At 50.8% G+C, this 20,336-nt stretch overlaps 1 protein-coding gene across 12 annotated transcripts in view; it reads right to left on the bottom strand.

Annotated features, from left to right (window-relative positions):
- Col27a1 (collagen type XXVII alpha 1 chain) overlaps positions 1-20,336 on the bottom strand; it is a 122,921-nt gene that overhangs the window by 89,081 nt on the left and 13,504 nt on the right. For all 12 annotated transcript variants that reach the window (XM_075945133.1, XM_075945134.1, XM_075945137.1 and 9 more), the window contains exons 4-7: positions 17,155-17,208; positions 13,812-13,865; positions 4,231-4,284; positions 2,273-2,326 (exon numbers count right to left, since the gene is read on the bottom strand). In XM_075945133.1, the coding sequence (XP_075801248.1) occupies positions 2,273-2,326; positions 4,231-4,284; positions 13,812-13,865; positions 17,155-17,208 (216 nt within the window). The remainder of the gene's footprint in view (positions 1-2,272; positions 2,327-4,230; positions 4,285-13,811; positions 13,866-17,154; positions 17,209-20,336) is intronic.

Raw genomic sequence — 20,336 nt, 5'->3', positions numbered from 1 at the left:
ACCATGTCACTGACCACTCAGCCTCCCTGTGCTCTGCAGGACTGAGGAGCGTTCCCAGCTCCCACACGTGAGCAGCTACAACTTTCCTGCCTTCTTTAGGGTGAGCATGGCCGTGTCTTTGCTGTCCTAATACTTGACACACAGAAAGGTCACTGCAAGTCTGAGGTCAGCCTGGGCCCAGAGTGCCAGTGACCCTTCCTGTCCTAGAGGAGCATGGTCCACATCAACAACAAAAGCACCAGGTTAACGCAGGCCCCACGAGGGGGAAGAGTAGCATGCCTGGTGAGCTGTGAACTGGCTGGCTGGAGGATTAGTGATGCCGCTTCTCCTCACCACCAACACTGTCGTTCATTAATTCGTTCACTCATTCAGCCAGTATATATGGTGTCTGTCTGGGTGAGTGCTGGGACCTCCCAACCACCCCTGGACAGAAGCTCTGCATGTAGAAGTGGCTAACCCCTATTCACAACCCCATGGGAAAACACTGGGACTCCATCACATTCCATGCCAATGAATAAAGAAGCCTCTTCTGAAAGTGAACTTTGTGAGTCCTCTCTTGGTTGAGAAACTGTCCCAGTCAGCCTTGTGGTAAGAAAGGGGCCGGAGGGTCAGAGACCCAGGTTCAGACCCCACCCTCCACTCTGAGACACAAAGGTTTCTTCCTTAAGCTGGGAAACTCTGGATCTTGGCCGCATGGGAACCCACTGGTCTTCCAAAGGTTCTCTTGCCTGGGTCTAATGCCTAACCTAGAATCCCACAGCGGCCTGACACTCAGCAGGGTTGAAGGCCACCACGGAAGAACATACCATGAAGCCCTGACAACCTCCACCTGTCACTCAACACCAGGGTCAACTCAGGGTTTAGAGCATAAGTCCCCATGTGCTGACTAACAGGAAAGGTAAAGGAATAAATATGATCTAGCCGGGCCTCAGTCTTCTTAGCTATGAAATGGGCATGGGTTTGCCTCACTCTGTGAGACAGCATCATGTGTGTATGTGTGTGTTCAAGTGTATGGATACATGTCCACCCTTACCTATGTGTGCATGCATGTTTAGAACAGAGATCAACCTTAGGTACTGTTCCTTGAGAAATGTCCTGGTTTATTTTATTTCAGAGACACCGTCTCCCTATGTAGTCCTGGCTGACCTGGAACTCTCCATGTAGACTAAGTGGGTTTCATAGAGATCTACCTGCCTCTGCTTCTCAGGTACTGGAATTACAGACGTGTGCCACCGCACCGGCTTGTGTTTAGGGACGGGGCATCTAAGAGGACCTGGAACTAGACCATGAGGTGTTGGGCCCTTGTGCTCTCCACGCCCCCAGCACTGGGATCACAAGCTCGTGCAAACACACGTGGTGTTTTACATGGTGCTAGGAACTGAACTCAGGCTCTGTGTCTGCTGGACAGCTCTTCAGCAGTGAGGCTTCCTGCAAGCTGATTGACCTCTGGCCTATATTGTCTTTCCTGTGTCGGGAACACCCACTGTGCATAAGTTCCATGTTGTGCCAGGAGGAAGAACCAGAGTTACACACCCAGTGTGCATGCTCTGCTAGTGAACACAAGTAAGATGGGCCAAGGGTCCCTGAGCAGGTAACCATGCTGGCCCAAAGTCTGAGCTCTCCAGAGAGGCTTCAAGATTCCTCCTGAAGGATAGGGGATGCCTGCTGGGGACAGGGAGGAAGGAGTTCAAGGCATCTTGAAAACCCATCCTGGAAAACAGCAGAAGCCTCACCAATAACAACCAAGAGTAACCTAGAGTGGCTGAAGAGGCAGCAGGTTTGGGTTAGCATAACAACCACGTGGGACACTCCAAGAGTGTGTATCTGCAGCGTGCATCCCTTTGTCTGCAACCCAGGAGTGAGGGGTGTCTCATTCTCAGAGGTTCAGAGTGGGACCCAGTGGGACCCAGACCCCTCCCCCGAGTCACACAGTCATCCCCAGGCAGTGAAGGCCTGACAAAGACATCACTGTCCTCTGCACACGAGGAGAAATACAGGTCCAAAGTCACCTCGAGCATCCTTGAGGGTGCTGTTCTGGGAGGTACAGTGAGCCAAACACACTTCCGGTCACACTGCATTAACCAAATCCCACCAATGGGCTCCAAACCCCAGCATCCCCAGGACTCAGAAACCTCTCATTTCCTGCCAACATGCTTATGACCAGGAAGTGCAGCTGCAACCAGGAGGCACAGGTGGCCCACGGTGCTCCTGCTCGAAGGCCAAGCTTGCTAGCAGGCCCACAGCCGAGGCCAAGCACAGTTCCGAGGCCTACCTTCCGTCCCAAAGGTCCTGGATTTCCGGAGAGCCCAGGCAAGCCCATGTTGCCCTGTAAGACGACAGAGTTAGGTGAGGAGCTGGACAGTGTGATATCCAACTCCAAACGGCACAACCACTCATAGAGGTTCACTGAGGCCTAAAGACTTCAGAGAAGACGTGTGGTCACTAATCAAGGTAGGGGCAGGAGACTGGGTGTGGTTACCAGCCCCCAACTCCCTGAGCTCACTGCTCCATCTGTGGCTTTTAGGGCCTAAGCAGAAGACATCATTTGGAGAGTGGGTTCTGAGGGTAAAGACATGGTTAAAGCCACACTGTACTCCACACTAGTTCTTTTCTCCTGGACCACCTTGCCATCACTGGGGATGGTGGTCACCTAGCAGGAGGTGTTTCTGCCAGGGAGGACCAGAACAAAGGCCTATCGGCCACCCAGCCACTAGTGACTCGTGGAGTTCCGACTTTCTCGTTTTCAGTCTAGGTCTGTCTGTCCTGATGAAGGCCATGAGAACAGAGGGAGTAGACGTGGATACTGTCCTGGCACTGGCTCACTTGGCACAGGTCTACTGAGTGGTAACACTGGGCAGTGGGGTACAGAGTAGTGAGCCTCCTGTGACAAGAGAAAAACAAAGGGGGCACTCCCCACCTCGAGTGTGTGTGTTCATGTGTGTGTTTATGTGTGTGTATATGTGAGTATGTGTGTATGTATGTGTGTACGTGTGTTTGTGTGTGTATGTGTGTATGTATGTGGGTAAGTGTGTGTATGTGTATGTATGTGTTTATGTGTGTTTGTATGTTTGAGTATGTGTGTATTTATGCGTGTGTATGTGTGTGTTTGTGTGTGTATATGTGTGTATGTATGTGGGCACGTGTGTGTATGTGTGTATGTATGTGTTTATGTATGTGTGTTTGTATGTTTGAGTATGTGTGTATGTATGTGTGTGTATGTGTGTGTTTGTGTGTATGTATGTGGGCACGTGTGTGTATGTGTGTATGTATGTGTGTTTGTATGTTTGAGTATGTGTGTATGTATGTGTGTACACGAGTGTACATGTGTGTATGTATATGTTTGTGTATATGTGTACATGTGTGTATGTATGTGTTTGTGTATGTGTAGATGTGTGTACATGTGTGTATGTGTGTATGTATGTGTGTGTATTTGTGTGTATGTGTATATTTGTATGCATGTGTGTGTATGTGTGTATATGTGTGTATGTTTATGTATGTGTGTGTATGTATGTGTGTATGTGTGTGTATGTTTATGTATATGTGCGTGTGTGTGTGTCTACCTAGCAGTTGGCTGGAGATGCAGAGATACAAGTCCTAATCCTCAGGCCCAGCTGGAAGCCAGACAGCCCTGAGCGCTCTCCTGCAGACTCTAGAGTATGCTCTGTGAGGCCTGTATTTGCACGCTATAGTTTGGGTTCTCTATGCCTACCTGACCTCCAGGGCCCTTGCTCAGCCTGAAGGTGGATGCTTTGGGGATGGAGAAGGTTCTTTGACCTACATGTTTTCTCTTCTGCAAGCAACCTATTTAGCTTCATAGCTCCAGGGAACTAGAAAGTCTGTGTACCTGGCCCTTTCACGGCCCACCCCCTAGAAGCACCAGGTCTCTCTGTTCAGGTGAACACTTGGAAGGGCTTTGAAGGTCAGGAGGAAGTTTCCAGGTCACTGAATGTCAGGAAGCTTTGGTATGGCAACAGCCCCTAGCAAGCTTCCCAGAAAGCTATGGGGCACTGGGTAAAAGGGCATTTACCAAGAGGTGTCCACACACCAAATCTTTTTTCTTTTGATTCACCAACTGCAGCCCAGAAAGGTGTTTTGGGGAATGGTCACGGTCTCAGTGTTGGGATGGACCAAGACTTTTAACTTAGAAAACACCAAATGACTTCCGCTTTTCAGGAGTCTCTCCTGGAGGGCACCAGGGGAGGGTAGAGTACTGAGGTTCCTGAAACCTACCTTTGCCCCATCGTGAGCCTGTCCTGGTGAGAGTCCCGGGTCCCCTTTTTGTCCCTGAAATAAAGACAAGTCTGCTTCGTCACCATGTCACCTTGAGCAGCATCTCCACACAGACTGCATTCCTAGCTGTCTTCCTTAGCTGTCTGTTTTACCCACGTACACTCTCCCCCTTAAATTTGTCACTCTCTTATTCCAACACCGTCCACTGCTTCCTTCTGACTACAACGACTCCAGATTCCTTCTGATCTCCTGAATCTTCCATAATCTGGCCCCAGGCACTTCAAATTCTGCTCTCTGGCTACCAGCCAAGCTCACCAACAGGTGTTGTGGTGCATCATGTACGGTTAGCCTATCGTCTCTGCCTGCCTTCTCCACTCCATCCACTATCACCAGGCCATATCCATACACCCCCAGACCCCTAGATGGCTTGTACTTCCTGCCACCAGGCCCTCCCTCAAGCAGGGAGAACCATCCTAGAACCAGACAAGATTCTTTAAGATTCCTGACCACTGCAGGTGACCAGTCCGTTCATGTGTTGCCAGCTGCCTTTCCCTGGGCATCAGCAGATCCTAAGAGACACAGGCAAAGGCACCCAGACTCTGTAATTTTCCAGAAAGCCGACATTTGCCTCCTTGATCACCAGGAGCCCAGAGGTCACGCACTGAAGGCCATTCCCACCTGCACACTGCATTAGACTCGCAATCTAGGCTGAGGGCTGATAACAGGGAACCCTACCACCCCAAAATACATCCAAGGAAACTGGGGCCAGGAACAAGAGTTTTCAAGGATAAAGTACACAGAACTGAGACTGGACCCCCAAACCATGACTCCCTGTGGGACGAGGGCAGTGCACTGGGGACAAGATGACAGGAACAGCGAGTCTCCATTTGGGGCGAGCACTGTCCACTCCTGGCACATGAGACGGTCATCACAAGGATCCTGGTCCCTAGAGCCTGGATCAGCACAAAAGCCAGAGAGTTCACGGCTGCATCTCACAGGAACATAGAGAGCTCTCACCTGTGAGAGAACGCTAGGCTGCATCTCACAGGGACATAGAGAGCTCTCCCCTGCAAGAGAACACTAGGAACTCCCAAGCCTCTGTGTCCTCTGCTTCTGCTCCCTGGTGCCGGTGCCTGGGTGAGCTCAGATTGGAACTTCTGGGTGGAAACCCTGGGCCTGCCATGGGCTCACAGTAGGACCACAGGCCAAGGGTCTTCTCCTCTCTGAGCCTGGGTTTCCTCACCAGTCTGAAAACTTACATACACATGTAACTTACATACACACACAGAGAGAGACCAGCTTCTTGGGTTTCCAGGTGAAGGGCCAGTGGGGTAATGGTTGTGACACATGAGGCTTGGCCAACTCTATTTAGTTCCCATTAAGTCTCTTCTTTGTTGGAACTCAGCCCTCCCAAATCTTCACGTGTTCCATCTCCACCAGAAACCATCTCTATCTGGGCCGGAAAGAACCCCTCTGCCTGCTCCCCTGCTATGCGCTACACACCAACTCTCTGCTTCCTATGAAGGAGACGCCATCACAGCCTGGGCTGACCCAGCAGGGAGGAAGCAGGTTGGCTGACTTCAAAGCCTTTGTCTGCTGCCTTAAGGTTCTTCCCTCTCCACTACATCAGCCATATTACCAGTCCTCCAGTCAGCTGCCCCAGGATGACAGCCAGCCTTCCTTGGTGTGTTCCCAGAATTCTATCACCCAGAGTACCCCAGGAGAGGGCGTTTTTGCAGAACCCTACCTCCAGATGTACCTGACATTATGGCTACCCCTCCGAGACACTCGCCCACCCTCTGAAAATCAGAAGCCCAGTTCCATGCCTTTTATGTCCACAGTGCAAAGCTTGGCCCAGGATATCGAGCTACCAAGGATTCCTGTGGCCAAAAAAGGACAGGTATTCTCCCCCGCCCCGCCTTGCCCACCATGATCTGCAGTCGGCCGAGGAGTTGGCACACAAAACTCACAGGAGTGGGTCTTTGCGAGCTCTACTCATTCTGTCTTCTCACAGAGAATGAAGACTGGTACTCAAAGTCACGACAGACTGGCTCCCTGGCCAGGGCTCCTTGGTTATTGGTGGATTCTCTATACATTGGCAGCAGGAGTGCTTGGACAGAATCTCTGTCCATAGACAGATGACAAGAATGACATTCACTACACGCCAGGATCCAGAAGTCAGAGCATTCACGACAGGCCAGGTATGGTACTGAACACCAGTAATGCCAGGGTACAGAAAAAGACACAGAAGTCCGAGAGGCCAGTCACAGCAGACTAACATTAGCGAGGGCTCCTCTAAGCCCTACGTCCATGGAGGAGCAACATTCATGGTAGCAATCTACAGAAGAGATGAAGGCAGATCAAAGAGCTTATCCAAGGTCAGAAAAGGTCAGAAGCCTGGTTCCTCACCGCATTCAGCACAGTGCAGTGAAAATCTGCACTCTAGTGATAAGTGGGGGGCAGGATGGAGGCTGAGAGGTAAATCCCTGAAAGGATCACAGTTGAACTGAGGCTATATAGAAGACAAGAAGGCTCAGCTCAAGGTATTGCTGCCTAGGCAGATGATGCATCTTTAACCTTCTGATATTGCAACACCATGTTGTCGTCTACAAAATTCATATCTGAGAGCTGCATAAATGGGTTTCAAAAAATCATAAAATTGTATGTTTTAAATAAGTTTATAACTGTGCTGGTATCATTTGTTTCTAACTTGACCCTTTGCAAGCCTGTGGACCATGGGCTAAACATACCTGCTTTGCCCAGCTAGATGTGTACAAAGTGCCAATGAGAGAAGAAAACAATAGATGATGTTTTATGAATCTTTTATGTGCTGAGGGCAAGGATGTGATCCTTAGACCAGTTCTTCAGTCAACAAACCCATGTGACCTGGAGCATGCCCACATGATGGCCTTTGCCTGAACTAGTTCATGAAGACTTACAGCCAAGTAGACTATAAAAGAAAGAGAAACATCAATGTTATGTGTTAAGACCATGGTGGGGATGGGAACTGTGCTGGGCTCCATCCCTCCAGGAAGGAGAGTAGAGAACAGAGGGCTCTCTGTGACTGAGGAGGCAGAGTAAGACTAAACCACAGAGGATCAAGAAATCTAGACTGGAAGTATCCTACATAACTCCCCTGTGACATTAGTATACAGTAGAGGGCCTGGCCCAGAGAAAGAATCACAGAACAGTTCATGAATAAGCAAACTGGGTATCAAGAGAAATGGGAGCTACATCTGGCCAGGTTCTGGGACTTCCTCTGAAAATTTCCTTTGTGGCTATTACTGTTTCACAGGTTCAGAAGTCCCAGCCAATGCAATAAAGCATGAAAAACAAAGAGAGGGATGAGAACAAAAAGTATGTCCTTCCTTGCAAACATGGTTTCCTGTCTATAATATTCAGGAGAACCAACTGAAGCATGAGTAGAGCAGGCAATAACTTTAGAAGAGAGAAAAACAGGGCTGCAAGTTACATACAAAAAGGGAAAAAAATCAAAAGTTCTCTTCGGGAACCAAGAGCCAGCAGAAAGTATAGCAGCAACAAAACATTACATTTTGAGAATAACTGAATAATAAATGTGCAGGGTTTACTCAATAAAAACCATAAAAGTTTACTGCAAGATGTTTAAAGGCCTCAACCAAACTGGAAGACATACCAAGTGTGTGGTGGATAGGAAAGCTTAATATATCAAAGATGCTGAGTCTTCACAAATTAGTACATCACTTAATACAGTTCCAGATAAAAAACAAAAGAACTTTTTAAATGAGAATGGAAATAAAATTCATCTAACAGAAAAAATAGTCAGAAATATTTGAAATGAAGCAAGGAGAAGAAGCACATAAACACATTACAAACATAGTAAATGTCATATAAATAGTATTTCACTAGCATGCAGATGGATAAACATCAATGAAACACAATAGAATGACCTAAGACAGACCCTGGTCTACTCCACAATGATCACCCAAGCAAAGGCTGTTTCATAAGTGGCCAACTACAAGGGGAGAGCAATGTTAGCATGCTAGTTCCCATCCCAGCCTCACAAGATCAATTCCAGATGGCTGGAAAATTGTGAGTACAAATGAGACTATGGAATGACCAGAAATAAAAGTGAGCACATCCGACCCTAACACAGAGAGAGAGATCTTAAGCGCAAAAATGAAGTAGTGCTGGGCTGCAGCTGGATAACATGTCGCACATGCTTAGCATGCATGGGACCTGCAACATGCACAGGGCCAGGAAGATGGCTCAGCCAGGAAAGGCATCTGCTGTGCAAACTTGGCAACCTGTTTGATCTCACGTAAAGGCAGAAGGAGAGAACTGGCTCCACAAAGCTGTCCTCTGACAGCCAAACTACCAAGCATGAACACATGTGTAGGGGGGCATGTACACATACATGCATATGCATGCATGCAAAAAACACACACAGTAATATTAATAGCAATAAATTAAAACTTTAAAATTTTAAAGGGAAAGAGACAAACAGAACGGTGGTGCCTCTTCCAGATCATTGTAAGCTCCTTAAACATGGTAATATTGTTAAAGTATGTATTGAGTATGTGCATTGGGCCTGCACATGGGTGTGCATGTATGTGTAGGCCAAAGGACAGTTATGATTCTTGAGGTAGCCTTTATCTTTTTGTTTTTGTTTTTGTGAGACAGAGCCTCTCACTGGCCTTGATTTCACGGAGTAGCCCAGATTGCCTGGCCAGCAAGGGATCCTCTGTTCCCCTGATGCTGGCTTTACAAACGTGCCCATCATACATAGTTTGTTTTTTTAACATAGACTCTGGAGCTTGGACTCAGATTCCCAAGCACTTTACTAACCAGACCATCTCTCCAGTCCTATTAGTGCAATTTTTTTAAAAGAAAGAATAAAACCTACATTTGTGAAACCACCACGAATAGCCTCACGGACAATGAAATGAATCAGAAAATATTTTTCTTTCGAGACAGAAAAGAAGTTTATTTTCCTCTGTGTAACAGCCCTAGTTGTCCTAGAACTATCTCTTGTAGACCAGGCTGGCCTCAAACTCATAGAAGTCCACCTGTCTTCGCCTCCCAAGTGCTGGGATTAAACACATGCACCACCATCACCCGGCTAGGAAAAAATTTCTAAGTAGGTGAAGCTTTCATAATTTCCATATATGAATAATTTTTACATGGCAATAACAAAGACAACATCCCACCCCTGCCAATAAAACAATTATAAGTGGTGACACACATTTCAAACAGACATAAGGAAACATGTCAGAGATGATCAGCAAGAATAATAGACTGTCTCTTTTCGGCATCTTCTTCTAGTGCTCTTGCAGCATTAGTTCAACCCCTTTCCCCCAAAAGCAGCGACTAAGACATTCACAGCAAGGCACTCTCAGCTTTTCTGTGCAAGCATGTAATAAATTATTTACATGCGCTGCTTGCACACGCCTATTCATACTGTGCCATACATAGACACACAGTTCAGTCCTGAGAACAGTTCAGTGCAGTGTGGACCACTCCTGTTCACAGAGGTGGAAGCCAGGTCTAACCAAAGCCACACATGCAGCACACAGGACAACCAAAATTCTGGCTCCTGAGTCCATGTCAGAGACTTTGTTTTATCCTAATGAAACAATTAGACATCCCAACACTCAGGTATAGTTGTATTCTTTAAGATGTTACATGTACATTAGCAGAAATTAGTTTTGCATTGGGAATGTAGTTAGAGAAAGAATGGGGTAAGAAAGCCGATGGGGCGCCTGCCACCAGCCCTTAGAGCACACTCAGAGTTAAATGTGATGGAATGCTAGGTGAGGAGGTCAAAACTGCCGCCTCTGTGAGAGAAAACCACATCCCACACATGGCACATGCAGGGGGAATCGATCGTCCAAGGGCAGGGGCATCAGGCGCCCTGTGGCTGTGTTGGTGTCGGAATCTGGGAGCATGGTCTTGCCACCCACTAGAAATGTGACCTCAGTTTCCTCCTCGGGGGGAAAATGGGAGTGATAACATCTGCCTACAAAGTGAGGGAAGCTCCCCAAGGAGCCTTGCATACCACTGCTGCAAACACGTGCGGTGCTCATTGCTGGGCAAGAGCCGCTGCCGGCTTCTCTTCCTGTTCTTCCAGAACCTTCCCACATTCGCCTCAGTGACTGTGTCCTACCTCAGTCATCACGGGAAAGAGCGTCGCCTGGGCTGGAGGCCTGAGAGCTGTTTCTGGTTGTCCCCAGCCCACTTTGGGCCATTTCTAAATCCCCGTGCTCCCACAGTGCCCCAGGGTCCATACTCACCCTGACTAATACAGCAGGCCAGACCAGGGACTTCGTTGACCCCAAGAAGCAGAACCCGCCTTCTTTGTGAAGGGAGTTCGCCCACTGCTGATCTCCCAGCAATCTTCTCCCTACAGGTGGTGTGCGTCACACCTGACCTCCGATCTACAGCAGCACTGCCCTGGCCAGCATCACACTTCCCTACGGACTGGGAAGCCATGCAGGTCACAAACCGCACCCCTCCTGAAGCCATTGTCTGCCTTTTCATTGCTGCTTAGATAATGTCCAAATGTCCCAGCCTCTGCCATGCCCTTCACCTTACTGTCCACAGGGAAGCCTCACCCCAGGACAGATCAACCCCATTCCATGGACATCCGAGGAAGCCCAGCCAGAGCTGTCCTCATTCCCCAGCATAAGGGTATGTTCTGTTTCTTGCTGGCTCACAAGTAGGACCATGCCAGTCTGGGTCCTTGCATCTTTTGAAGAATATCCCTGCTCAGCACAGGTGACTTAAACACTCCTCACAACCACCTGGGGTGGCTGGCAGTTGCCCCCATTACTCTACTCTCCAGGTGGGGAACCTAAGGCTCTGTAAGTTCAGTCTGCCCACTACCTTGGAAGCAGGGAGAAGGGAACTTGGACCATCAGGTTTCCAAAGCCCTTGCTCTTACCACCTGAACTTTCCTGATGTACAGCCACTAGCTGATGAGTGAATGAGTCGACCCAGCAACCCCACAGTGAGCCACTCGGTTCACCAGCGCTGTCCCCCGCCCTGGTCTATCTCCTCAGTGCACCCAGATCCCCTGGTCTTATCTGGGAGGAAGCTAAGGAGCCTTCTTTCTGACAGGGCTCTGGAGGAGGTAGAGTTGTATAGAACCTGGTCTAGCCTGGACTAGCTATGGGGCTCAGGCAAGACCTCGCAGGCAAACACAAGAATCCTGCCTGTGTTTTTCCACCTGAACACAGGACCTAGCTCTGTCACCTCAGATCTTTTGCTCTTGTGTTTCCTGGAGGATAAAGTCCCCTATATTTCCTCTCTCCTCTTATGACTCTGCCTCCCATCCTGGAGGCTGGTGACTCTGTGCCCCTACAGCTGAAAACAACACATGGTAGGGGCTCAGGAAGCCAGATGGGAAGTCCCAGAGGCAGCCAACTTCATGCTAAAATAGGAGAGCAAGGTAAGCAAGAGCAAGCTAAGGCCTGAGCAAGGCTAGCCCTGTGATCCCATCAGATTACCCCTGGGCCCAAAAGAGCCCTGATGAGCAATGAGGAGCCTCTCTACACACCCTTCCCCCAACTCAAACACACGACCTTCTTCTCCTTGAGTCTCAGCCAAGCCACAAGCTCTACCCAGAGAGAAAGAAGCTCTACCTGGCTATACCACATGGCCCAGCCGGTCAGCCCTGATTCACTGACACTGTGCATCCAGGCAAAGGACATGTGGCCTTGCCTTAAAGTCTAAAAGAAGTCCCAGCGGGAGGGGCAGCTTTCATTTCACGGTTTTCTCTAGAACTCACACCCTCGGTTACACCCAGTGCAGAACATTCTGCATGGCCTGGGACCGGTCATAAATAACTTGCATTAAGCCGACATCATCCACTATTAGATTGGCATAGAATGACTTCAAGGCCCAGCTAATGACCAGCCTCGGTGCCAAACCCTTCATTTGGGGAAGGCCACTAGTGACCCTTTTGCCACATGGCAAATTTATAGGCAGGATGGGTAGGCTGCCTGCAGTGCTCAGAGGATGACCAGGGCCATCAAGGGGCAGAGGGAGCAGCAGGCAGAGCCTCCTCCTGCAAACAAGAAGTCAGTTGTGAGTGATCAAGCCACGGGCAATCCCAACCATTGAAACATCCTGATGGATTCCCAGCCTCTGCCAAACAAACTCTCCAAGGAAGAATCCTTTTTCCCTCACCCATCGGACAAGTTCCTGCACTGGGCTTACATCTGCCCATGCCTCAGTTTCTCCATGAATGGGTAGAGTCCTCACACTTATCTTTTAGTCAGTTTGGGACCAAATGAAACAAGTGGGTAAGGCACACGCGGAGTATCCACAGGGAGAGGTTCAATATAACACCATGGCAACTATCTCCACAGCTGGCTCGCTAGAGCCTGGGGATGCTGGGGGCAGGATTGCTGAGGGCCCCATTGCCTGCCTTCAGAGAAGGAATCACGGTCCAGCCCGACCTGGGTGAGAGTAACAGATCTTGGGGGCTTCTTGCAAGGACTCAGGCATTGGTCCCGTGTATCTATGTGCCCAAGAATCCCCATATGCAGCCTTTGTCTTCCACTTCAAGAGAATCTGACAGACCAGCAGGCTGGGGCCCTCTGTGAGACTCGAGAGCTAGAGGTCAGTCATTGCTTCCTCAGCGTGACCCAGGCCGGACAGTTAAAACTTTCCTCAAGCCCTTCACCTTTGCATCCAGCTTAGCAAAGAGTGACCCTGGACCCTGGCCAGACAAAGCTTAGAGTTGTTGCTCACCTGATTACCGTGTGGCTGGTAAGAAGGAGACAGGAATCCGGGGAGCCCGGAGACCCTCTGCTTCTCTCGGCCTGCCCACTGGTAGGTAGATCGCTAACCTCGTGCTCCATACAACCTGACTTCTTCCGATGTGGGAGCTCTGTGGCTGGGTCTGTCACCATCAATGCCCAGCTGTGACAGTCTCATGAGATGCAGCCCTTCCAAGAGGCCCTGGGGGAGGTGGCAGCCTAAGCTGACCCTATGCTCTCTCTATCTCCAGCTCAGAGCACTCTCCTGTGACCATCCCCAGCTGGGCTGCAGGGCCACAGATGTGACGTTATCATGGCTGTCACTCAGGCCTGTGTCTCATCTCCTTCCAGTCTTCGTCTTCTCTCTCCAGCCTCTTCTCCTCTAGGCTGCCCCTCTCCCTGGCTCAGCCTGGTCCCCACCCCATCCTACCCACTGCAACCAGCCGCCTTCTAAACTTCTGTCTTCCCTTGCCTCTCCCCTTCAAAGCTGCCACTCCTCCCCAACATAAATCTTCGGTCCTTATCAGACACTCAAGGTCAAGGCTCAAGGTCAAGGCCCTCCCTGTGAAGCACCAAGCCGCCTTTCTACCTGCCCCCACCTCAAGGGCTCTTAATCCAGGCCTCTCCAACCACAAACTAAAGCACTGCTTTGTTCTGCAGAGCTAGGCCCCATGCAGAGGGGTGCAGGGAGAAACTAGGGTATCTACAGTCCAGAGGGGAATGCTCCACTAAGACTCTGAGAGTGCTCCACCAGGAGCTCCTAGGAGACACCCCAAGTGAGGCCCACCCCATTGCCACTCCATGGTCACACCTTCAGATCTCATTGATAGTACTCACTTTGGCTCCAGGAGGGCCAGGTGGGCCTGGGTTCCCATATGGGCCAGGAGGACCCTGGAAAGGAAGAAATAGAGATAAGAGATGAGAAAAAAGGAACAGTGCATTTCTGAGAACACTGCCCATACATCCAGCTGCCTGCTGTGCGAGCACCTTCCCCGGGCTCAGCCCAACAGCGAGCACTCTCAGCTCCTCTTCCTCCGAGAGGGGAACCCTGGGATTCTGAGTCCCATGCCTTACCCCGTCATCGCATGCACATAGGCAGGTGCCAGAACTACTTCTGCTGTGAAGACAAGGAGGCCAGCACTCAGAAGGTACTCAGCTGGCTGCAGACGGAATGAGCTTAGACCCGACCTTCTGCTTGCAGACCCTCAAGCACCACACCTGTCTACACTTCTCTCCAGCCTCCAGGTACTTTCTGTCCCCACCATCCATCTAGAATGTCCTGTCCATCTACCCTTCAGCAGAAACTAGACCCACCTTTAAGGCTTGACTCAGGCTGGCTCCTCCAGAGAACCTTCTAGGGCTACTCTAACTGAAGTGACCTCTCCCATTAAATTTTAGTAAAGCTTTGAGATGAGCCTCTGTGAAGGATGGGTATGGTCCCTCAGGGTCAAAGGTGCCCTCCTTTTGACTGCAGACTCCAGGGTAAGGTCCTCCAGACATGGCTAGAAGTTGTACCCAGACAGTTCAAGAGACTTGGTCAAGGTCACACTACAGGGGTGAGCATGCAAGAGGAGTCCTCAGCTCCTGACTTGAGACTGTTTTTCATGCACTGTACTATTCAGGGCATCTTCCAGGCTCCTCTGACAGCTGGCCTCTCTCACATCCACTTCCTCTGGCAAGAACCCATCCACAGGCTCCCAGCCCAGCAACATCAACCAGCAGAGCTGGGTCAAGCCCTGGGGCCTTTGCCCAGAAGAGGCATCTAGAGGGTTCCACTGGTCCCTGGCCACTATGCTCTCAAGGCCTCGAGCAGACCCCTCTGCTCGTCGGTTGACTGTGTCTAACTTCCTCCCCTCCTTCTCTGACCTATCCCCCAGCCGTAGCCTGTCACTTTCAGGCCAAAGCACCTCCTCCTTCACCAGTGCCTAAATGGGACCCTTCCGTTTTCTGAGTCCTGCAGGAAGGAAAGATGTCCAGAGAGCTCTCAGCCTGGGAAATTTATAGTACTATGTGTGGTCCGTCTGTCCCCCTCCGGACAGTCAAGGACTTGGCCCAGGCTCTGAATCTCACTCAGTCTTCACCCTGTCTCTAGCCTCTGTCCCCCTATATCATAAGAATAACCCCAAACCATGAGTCTCTAAAAAGTCTGAAGAAGCTCATATGTTCACTCTGCTAAGGTTCTGGGGGTGTAAACAGAGTTCAGGCTGAATGGGGGAGCAGTGAGGAGGGATCCTTGATGCCCGACGTGACCTCCCAAGGGCCAAGCGTGGCTCACAGGATCAAAAGCATCTGCTTTTCCCTTTGTCTTAGTTGTGCCACACACACGCACACACACACACACACACGCACGCACACACACACACGCACACACGCACACACACACACACACACGCACACACACACACACACACGCACACACACACACACGCACACACACACACACACACACGCACATACACACACACCCATGGCTGTCCTATCTGCATCCTCCCAGCTAGCACACACACACACACACACACACACACACACACACACACACCCATGGCTGTCCTATCTGCATCCTCCCAGCTAGCACACACACACACACACACACACACACACACACCCTCATGGCTGTCCTATCTGCATCCTCCCAGCTACCGCCTTGTAGGCGCATAGTTGATAAAGAGCCAAGCAGACTAATTCCACAGAGTTTCTTGTAACAGTGACTGGGGGCTCGTAGATGCTTCTGCAAGCTCAGAGTGTGTACAAGGCCACACAACTCTGGGTGATCTCAGGTAGGACCCTGCCCCTCCCAGGGCCCAGAACTGCTGTGTTTGCAGAGGCACCAGTGCTGATTAACCCAACATTCTGCTAGCTATGGAATTTTCAGGTCTATGGAGTTTCCAGTGAAGACACAGGGTGAAGGGAGAGGAGAGTCCGAAGCTAATCCAGAGAGTCATCTGAGCTGAAAGGAAGCTCTGAGATGCAGGACCCTGATCCCACAAGTAAGGATACTGAGGTTGGTAACAGGGATGCCTAAGGGCAACACGACTTTCCCAAACACTCCCCCACACCCTCACAAGGCACCATGTCAGATGCTGCTAGTATTCTCTTTATTGTACAGCGGAGAAAACCGAGATTCCCAAAGGTGACTTTATTCCTTTAGATAAAGTGAGTGGAAACACCAGAGCCAGGGTCGAGCCAGGCATCTCCTGCTGTGGCCAGGTGGGGACCCAGGCCACGCTGGTAGAAAAGTCAGTGCAGTGAACGTGCAGGCAGGTGGGTGAGCCACAGATGGAACTGCGGCGTCTCCTCTCACTTTATCTAAAGGGATAAAGTCTCACTTTTCTCCGCTGTACAATAGAGAGACTACTAGGACCTAAATTTCCCGGGCTGACTGGGAAGACTGGTGACATCACTTTCACATGGGTTAGCCAATAGAGCTCTGGGAACATGGGTGTGCCAGGCAAAGCGCTGAGGAGCTCCAGACAGGGAGAGTCATCAGAAAAGGGGGTAGAATCTCATCGGAGCCACAGAGAGAACTGCCTGAGGAACAACACTCAGCAAAGCTGGCTGGTGGTTAGGTAAAGTTTCAGAGCAGGGGTCAGATTCCTTGACCCTGGAATACGAGGCCAAAGAGCATGTTCCTGACACCTCTATAGTTCCCAGATCTGGACATGCACCCCAGTAGTCTGCAGCCAGGAGGAAAGGCAGATCAGACGGAAGGTTCCAGAGTTCTGGGCTCAGGAGGACACAGTCAGGTCTGGAAAGAAATAGGGCCCAAGTAATTGCATAAGCAAAGCCAACTGCGAGGCTTCGAGCTAAAAATATGCAGCAGGCAGTTTCCTCCTCTGCTGCTTGCCTGACCCACGCACAGATGTGAGCACCGTTCGTCCAGGTCTGGGGCTCAGCACTTCTCCAGGGTTAGAGAATTTCTCTATCAGACCCTCAGGCCAGAATGGCCAGGCAGAGTTGGGGTACACCCCAGGCAGGGTCTCTTCCTCCCACACTGGGATTTCCAGGTCAGATGTCTGCTCATGCAGATGAACTTCAGGAGTCCCTGCCTTGGGTGGAACAGGTAAGGGTACCAGATGTCATCGTTGTCACACATCATGTCCACCCCAAAAGACCAAATGGAATATGGGAAAAACCTGTGAATCACAACCCCAAAGAACAGCCAGCAGACAGCACCACTTACCCGCGGACCTCGTGCACCTGGAGATCCAGGTAATCCCGGCAGCCCAGGAGGACCCTGAAGAGGAACAGGAGAGTGTGAGGCAGTGCTGAGGTACAGCAGAGAGCTCAGTCAGCCAGCGAGTTACTCAACAGTGCACGGCTGTGAGGAGTCCCCAGTCCTCTGCCTGGGGAACTCATGCTCACTGGCGTTTCCTGGCCTTCTAGAAACAGTACTTGTTCTCTCCCAGATTGTGAAACCAGTTGTTTATGAGTTAACTTGTTAGGACGCCATCTCCTCCAGGAAGCCTTCCTTGACCCTTTTCCTCTTCTTGGGGAAATAACTGTTTGGAAGCCCGACTCTCTCTGCATACGGCAGTCTCCTCAAAGGCACTAACACAGATGATTCAGCCTTCCCCCAGGGCTCAGGCAAATGTCTGATAACACAAACCAGCAGGCAATCTCAGGGCTCAGCCAAGTTCTCTGCAGAGCCGGAGCAGAGAAGAGACTCATCCAAGGTCACACCAAGCATCCTTGGAGGGACAGTGAGCACAGAGGGCACAGCAGAGGCTTTGAGACAGCTGGGCCTGAGTTCAAATGGCCTTGCTGCCACTCACAGCTGGGTGTGGCCCACTCGCCACTCTGACAGCCCAGCCTGCATAATGGCCATAGTCCTTGTAGATTCCTTAAGGACAAGAGGCAATATGTGTCTACTGCCTTCGATACCACAGAGCCTGCACAGAAACATCCATCTGTCCCGTGGGGGCCAGCATCATCACAAATCTCCATAGGTATCTCTGCCTCCTCCAGTCTAATCCCCGGGCATGGCTTCTCATTTCCCACAAGAGAAAGGCCTGGCCTTGAAGTGACCTAAGAGCACCTGCATGGCCCTATCTTGGCTCCTTTTGCAGGAAAGCAGGAGGGGACTGACTAAGTCAGAGGCTGGACTTTGCATTCTGCTTTTAGCACTGCATGCTGGGACTTTGTGTGATTCCTTGCTCCTGCCCAGGCTTCAGCTGCTCCCTTGAAAATGCAGGTAGTACCATGACAATCCGCTCCACCACAAAGAAGAAAATGGTATTAGCAAGCATGCATGCAAAAGACTGAGCCCATAGCCTCAAAGGAAGCCAGGCTTTCGAGGAGCATGAGGCCTGGGAATTCATTTGTTTCAAATAACCATCCGCGAGATTCCAGGTTCCCTGCCCAGAGTCAGAATCGGTGTTGAAAACTGACTTCGTTCTGGCTGGCAACATCCTGCTCTCACACTGGGCAGCCCGGCGAGGCTCTGCTCAGCTTGGCACGCTGGCCTGTGAACACTCTGGGGCTTGTCGTCCCCGAGAATCATAGTCCAGATCCAGACAGTTAGATACCAGCAGTTAGGCCACGGTCACTGGACAGTCCTGGGAGAGGGAGGACACAGCATGACCTCAGCCAAGCTCCAACCTGCTCTGAACTTTTGGATGCTCCCAGCCAAGCCAACAGCGCCTTTCCATTTGTCCAGTCCACACAGATTTGGGACTGTAGCCAGGCCGTCTCCCTCTTCTCCCGAGCCAGAGTACAGCATGGGACCGGGGGCTCACACAGGCCAAGCACCCTGCTATTCAGAGAGGTGGCTTTGTGCCAGTTGCTCCACTCCCTCCCCAAGCCTGGGTTTCCGTGGCTGTCCGATGAGGATAATAATAGCCCATCTCCACAGATAATCTATAAAACGTGCTAATCCTCGTGCCTGGCATGAAGTTGATGCTCAAATAGTATGAGTTGTTATTTCTGCTAGGCAAACCCTTAGGACTTCCCCATCCAGCAGTTTAAGCTACACACAGCCCTGGCTACTGTTTTGGGGAGAGTAGTATTTTCTTCAAGTAGGCTCTCCTCCTTGGCTCAGTTCTCCCAGACAGGTGACCCACAGTTGGAGGGAAAAACAATGCTGGAGGTATTCTGAGCCCTTTAGATGCATTAAAAAAAAATTCAAGAGATGGCTTAGAAAGGCAAAGAGACTTGTCCGAGGCCACACAGTTAGCAGAAGCAGAGGTTTGCCAGGGCCACCAGGCTTGTTTTCTCCCCCTGGGCAACTTCTTCACTGACAATGCTGGACAGTTGTCTCTAACTAACCCTGTGGCCTGTCTAAGGCCCTTCCCTGTGAGATCACCTGGGAAACAAACATGCCAGCCTTCCAGGTACTCATGTCTTCTAAGCTGTAGGGGACTGTTGTGGCCTTATCAGGCGAGACAGTAATGAGACCATTTCCAATGCCAGACAGTCAAGGCCGAACTCCAGTGGACCCTGATGGGGCTACAAGTGTGGAAGCCTAGTAGCACCCTCTTGACATTTCTTCTGGGGCTCTGGGCCAGAATCTGACCTCACTCTGCACATCTGGTCAGTATACCCCAGTATACTTGGGGTCTATAGCTCACTTAGGAAAGGTCAGACAATGGCCTGGCTCTGGCACAGCCATCCAGGTCCCTAGCTGAGGTGTGGCCACTACCTACAGCCCACCAGACTGAGGCCTGGGCCATGGCTACCCAGCCCAGCAGCAGACACACCCCTGACGTACACAATATTCACTTGGTTGGCTAGAGTAATGGCGGGTGCCCTGGTCCCTCTGTTCTATCTGAGTGAATCCCTGCTTTTACACAGTGGAAAACGTGGCTGTTTCTTTCCAGGCCCATAGCCTGAGCGGGGGAGCCCAATGAATCATGAGCTGGGGTGGGATTTTTCCACTCCACACTGCAAACAAGGAGGCCTCTGAGAGGGCTCCAGTGGGGGAGGGGCGGGGCCACAGGCCTGTCTCTGTCCAGGGAATGCAGGAGGCCTGGGCCAGGGTACATGCACACACACAGAGCCTTGGAAACATGAAACAGCCCTGCGGGCTTCCTCTAGTGTCCTGACCCCCCATAGCTAGTCCAAGGGGATCCCTCTCCCCTTGGGCCAGCTGTGGTGAGACCCTGTACAGTCAGACCTGCCAGGATCTCCCTCTGGCAAACAGCAAACCGGGAGACATTCTATAGGCCTGCATTCGGGCCTGAGTGACCTAAACAAGGTCCTCCTGGTCCATGGATGTCTGCAAGGCTGAGCACCCATCCTCTGTGCTGGGATGTAACTTCTCCATGGGAACGCAGCTGTGTGGCCCTGTGTGAGTCACCTCCCATTCCTCAGTCTCAGCATGTCCATTTTCTGAGATCACGTGTGCACTCTGGACAGTCCCTTTTG

This window comes from Microtus pennsylvanicus, chromosome 13 (genome assembly GCF_037038515.1).
Source record: "Microtus pennsylvanicus isolate mMicPen1 chromosome 13, mMicPen1.hap1, whole genome shotgun sequence".
In the NCBI taxonomy this organism is placed as follows: Eukaryota; Metazoa; Chordata; class Mammalia; order Rodentia; family Cricetidae; genus Microtus; species Microtus pennsylvanicus.
Note: the sequence above shows the minus strand (reverse complement) of the source record. Positions and strands in the feature narration are given on the sequence as shown.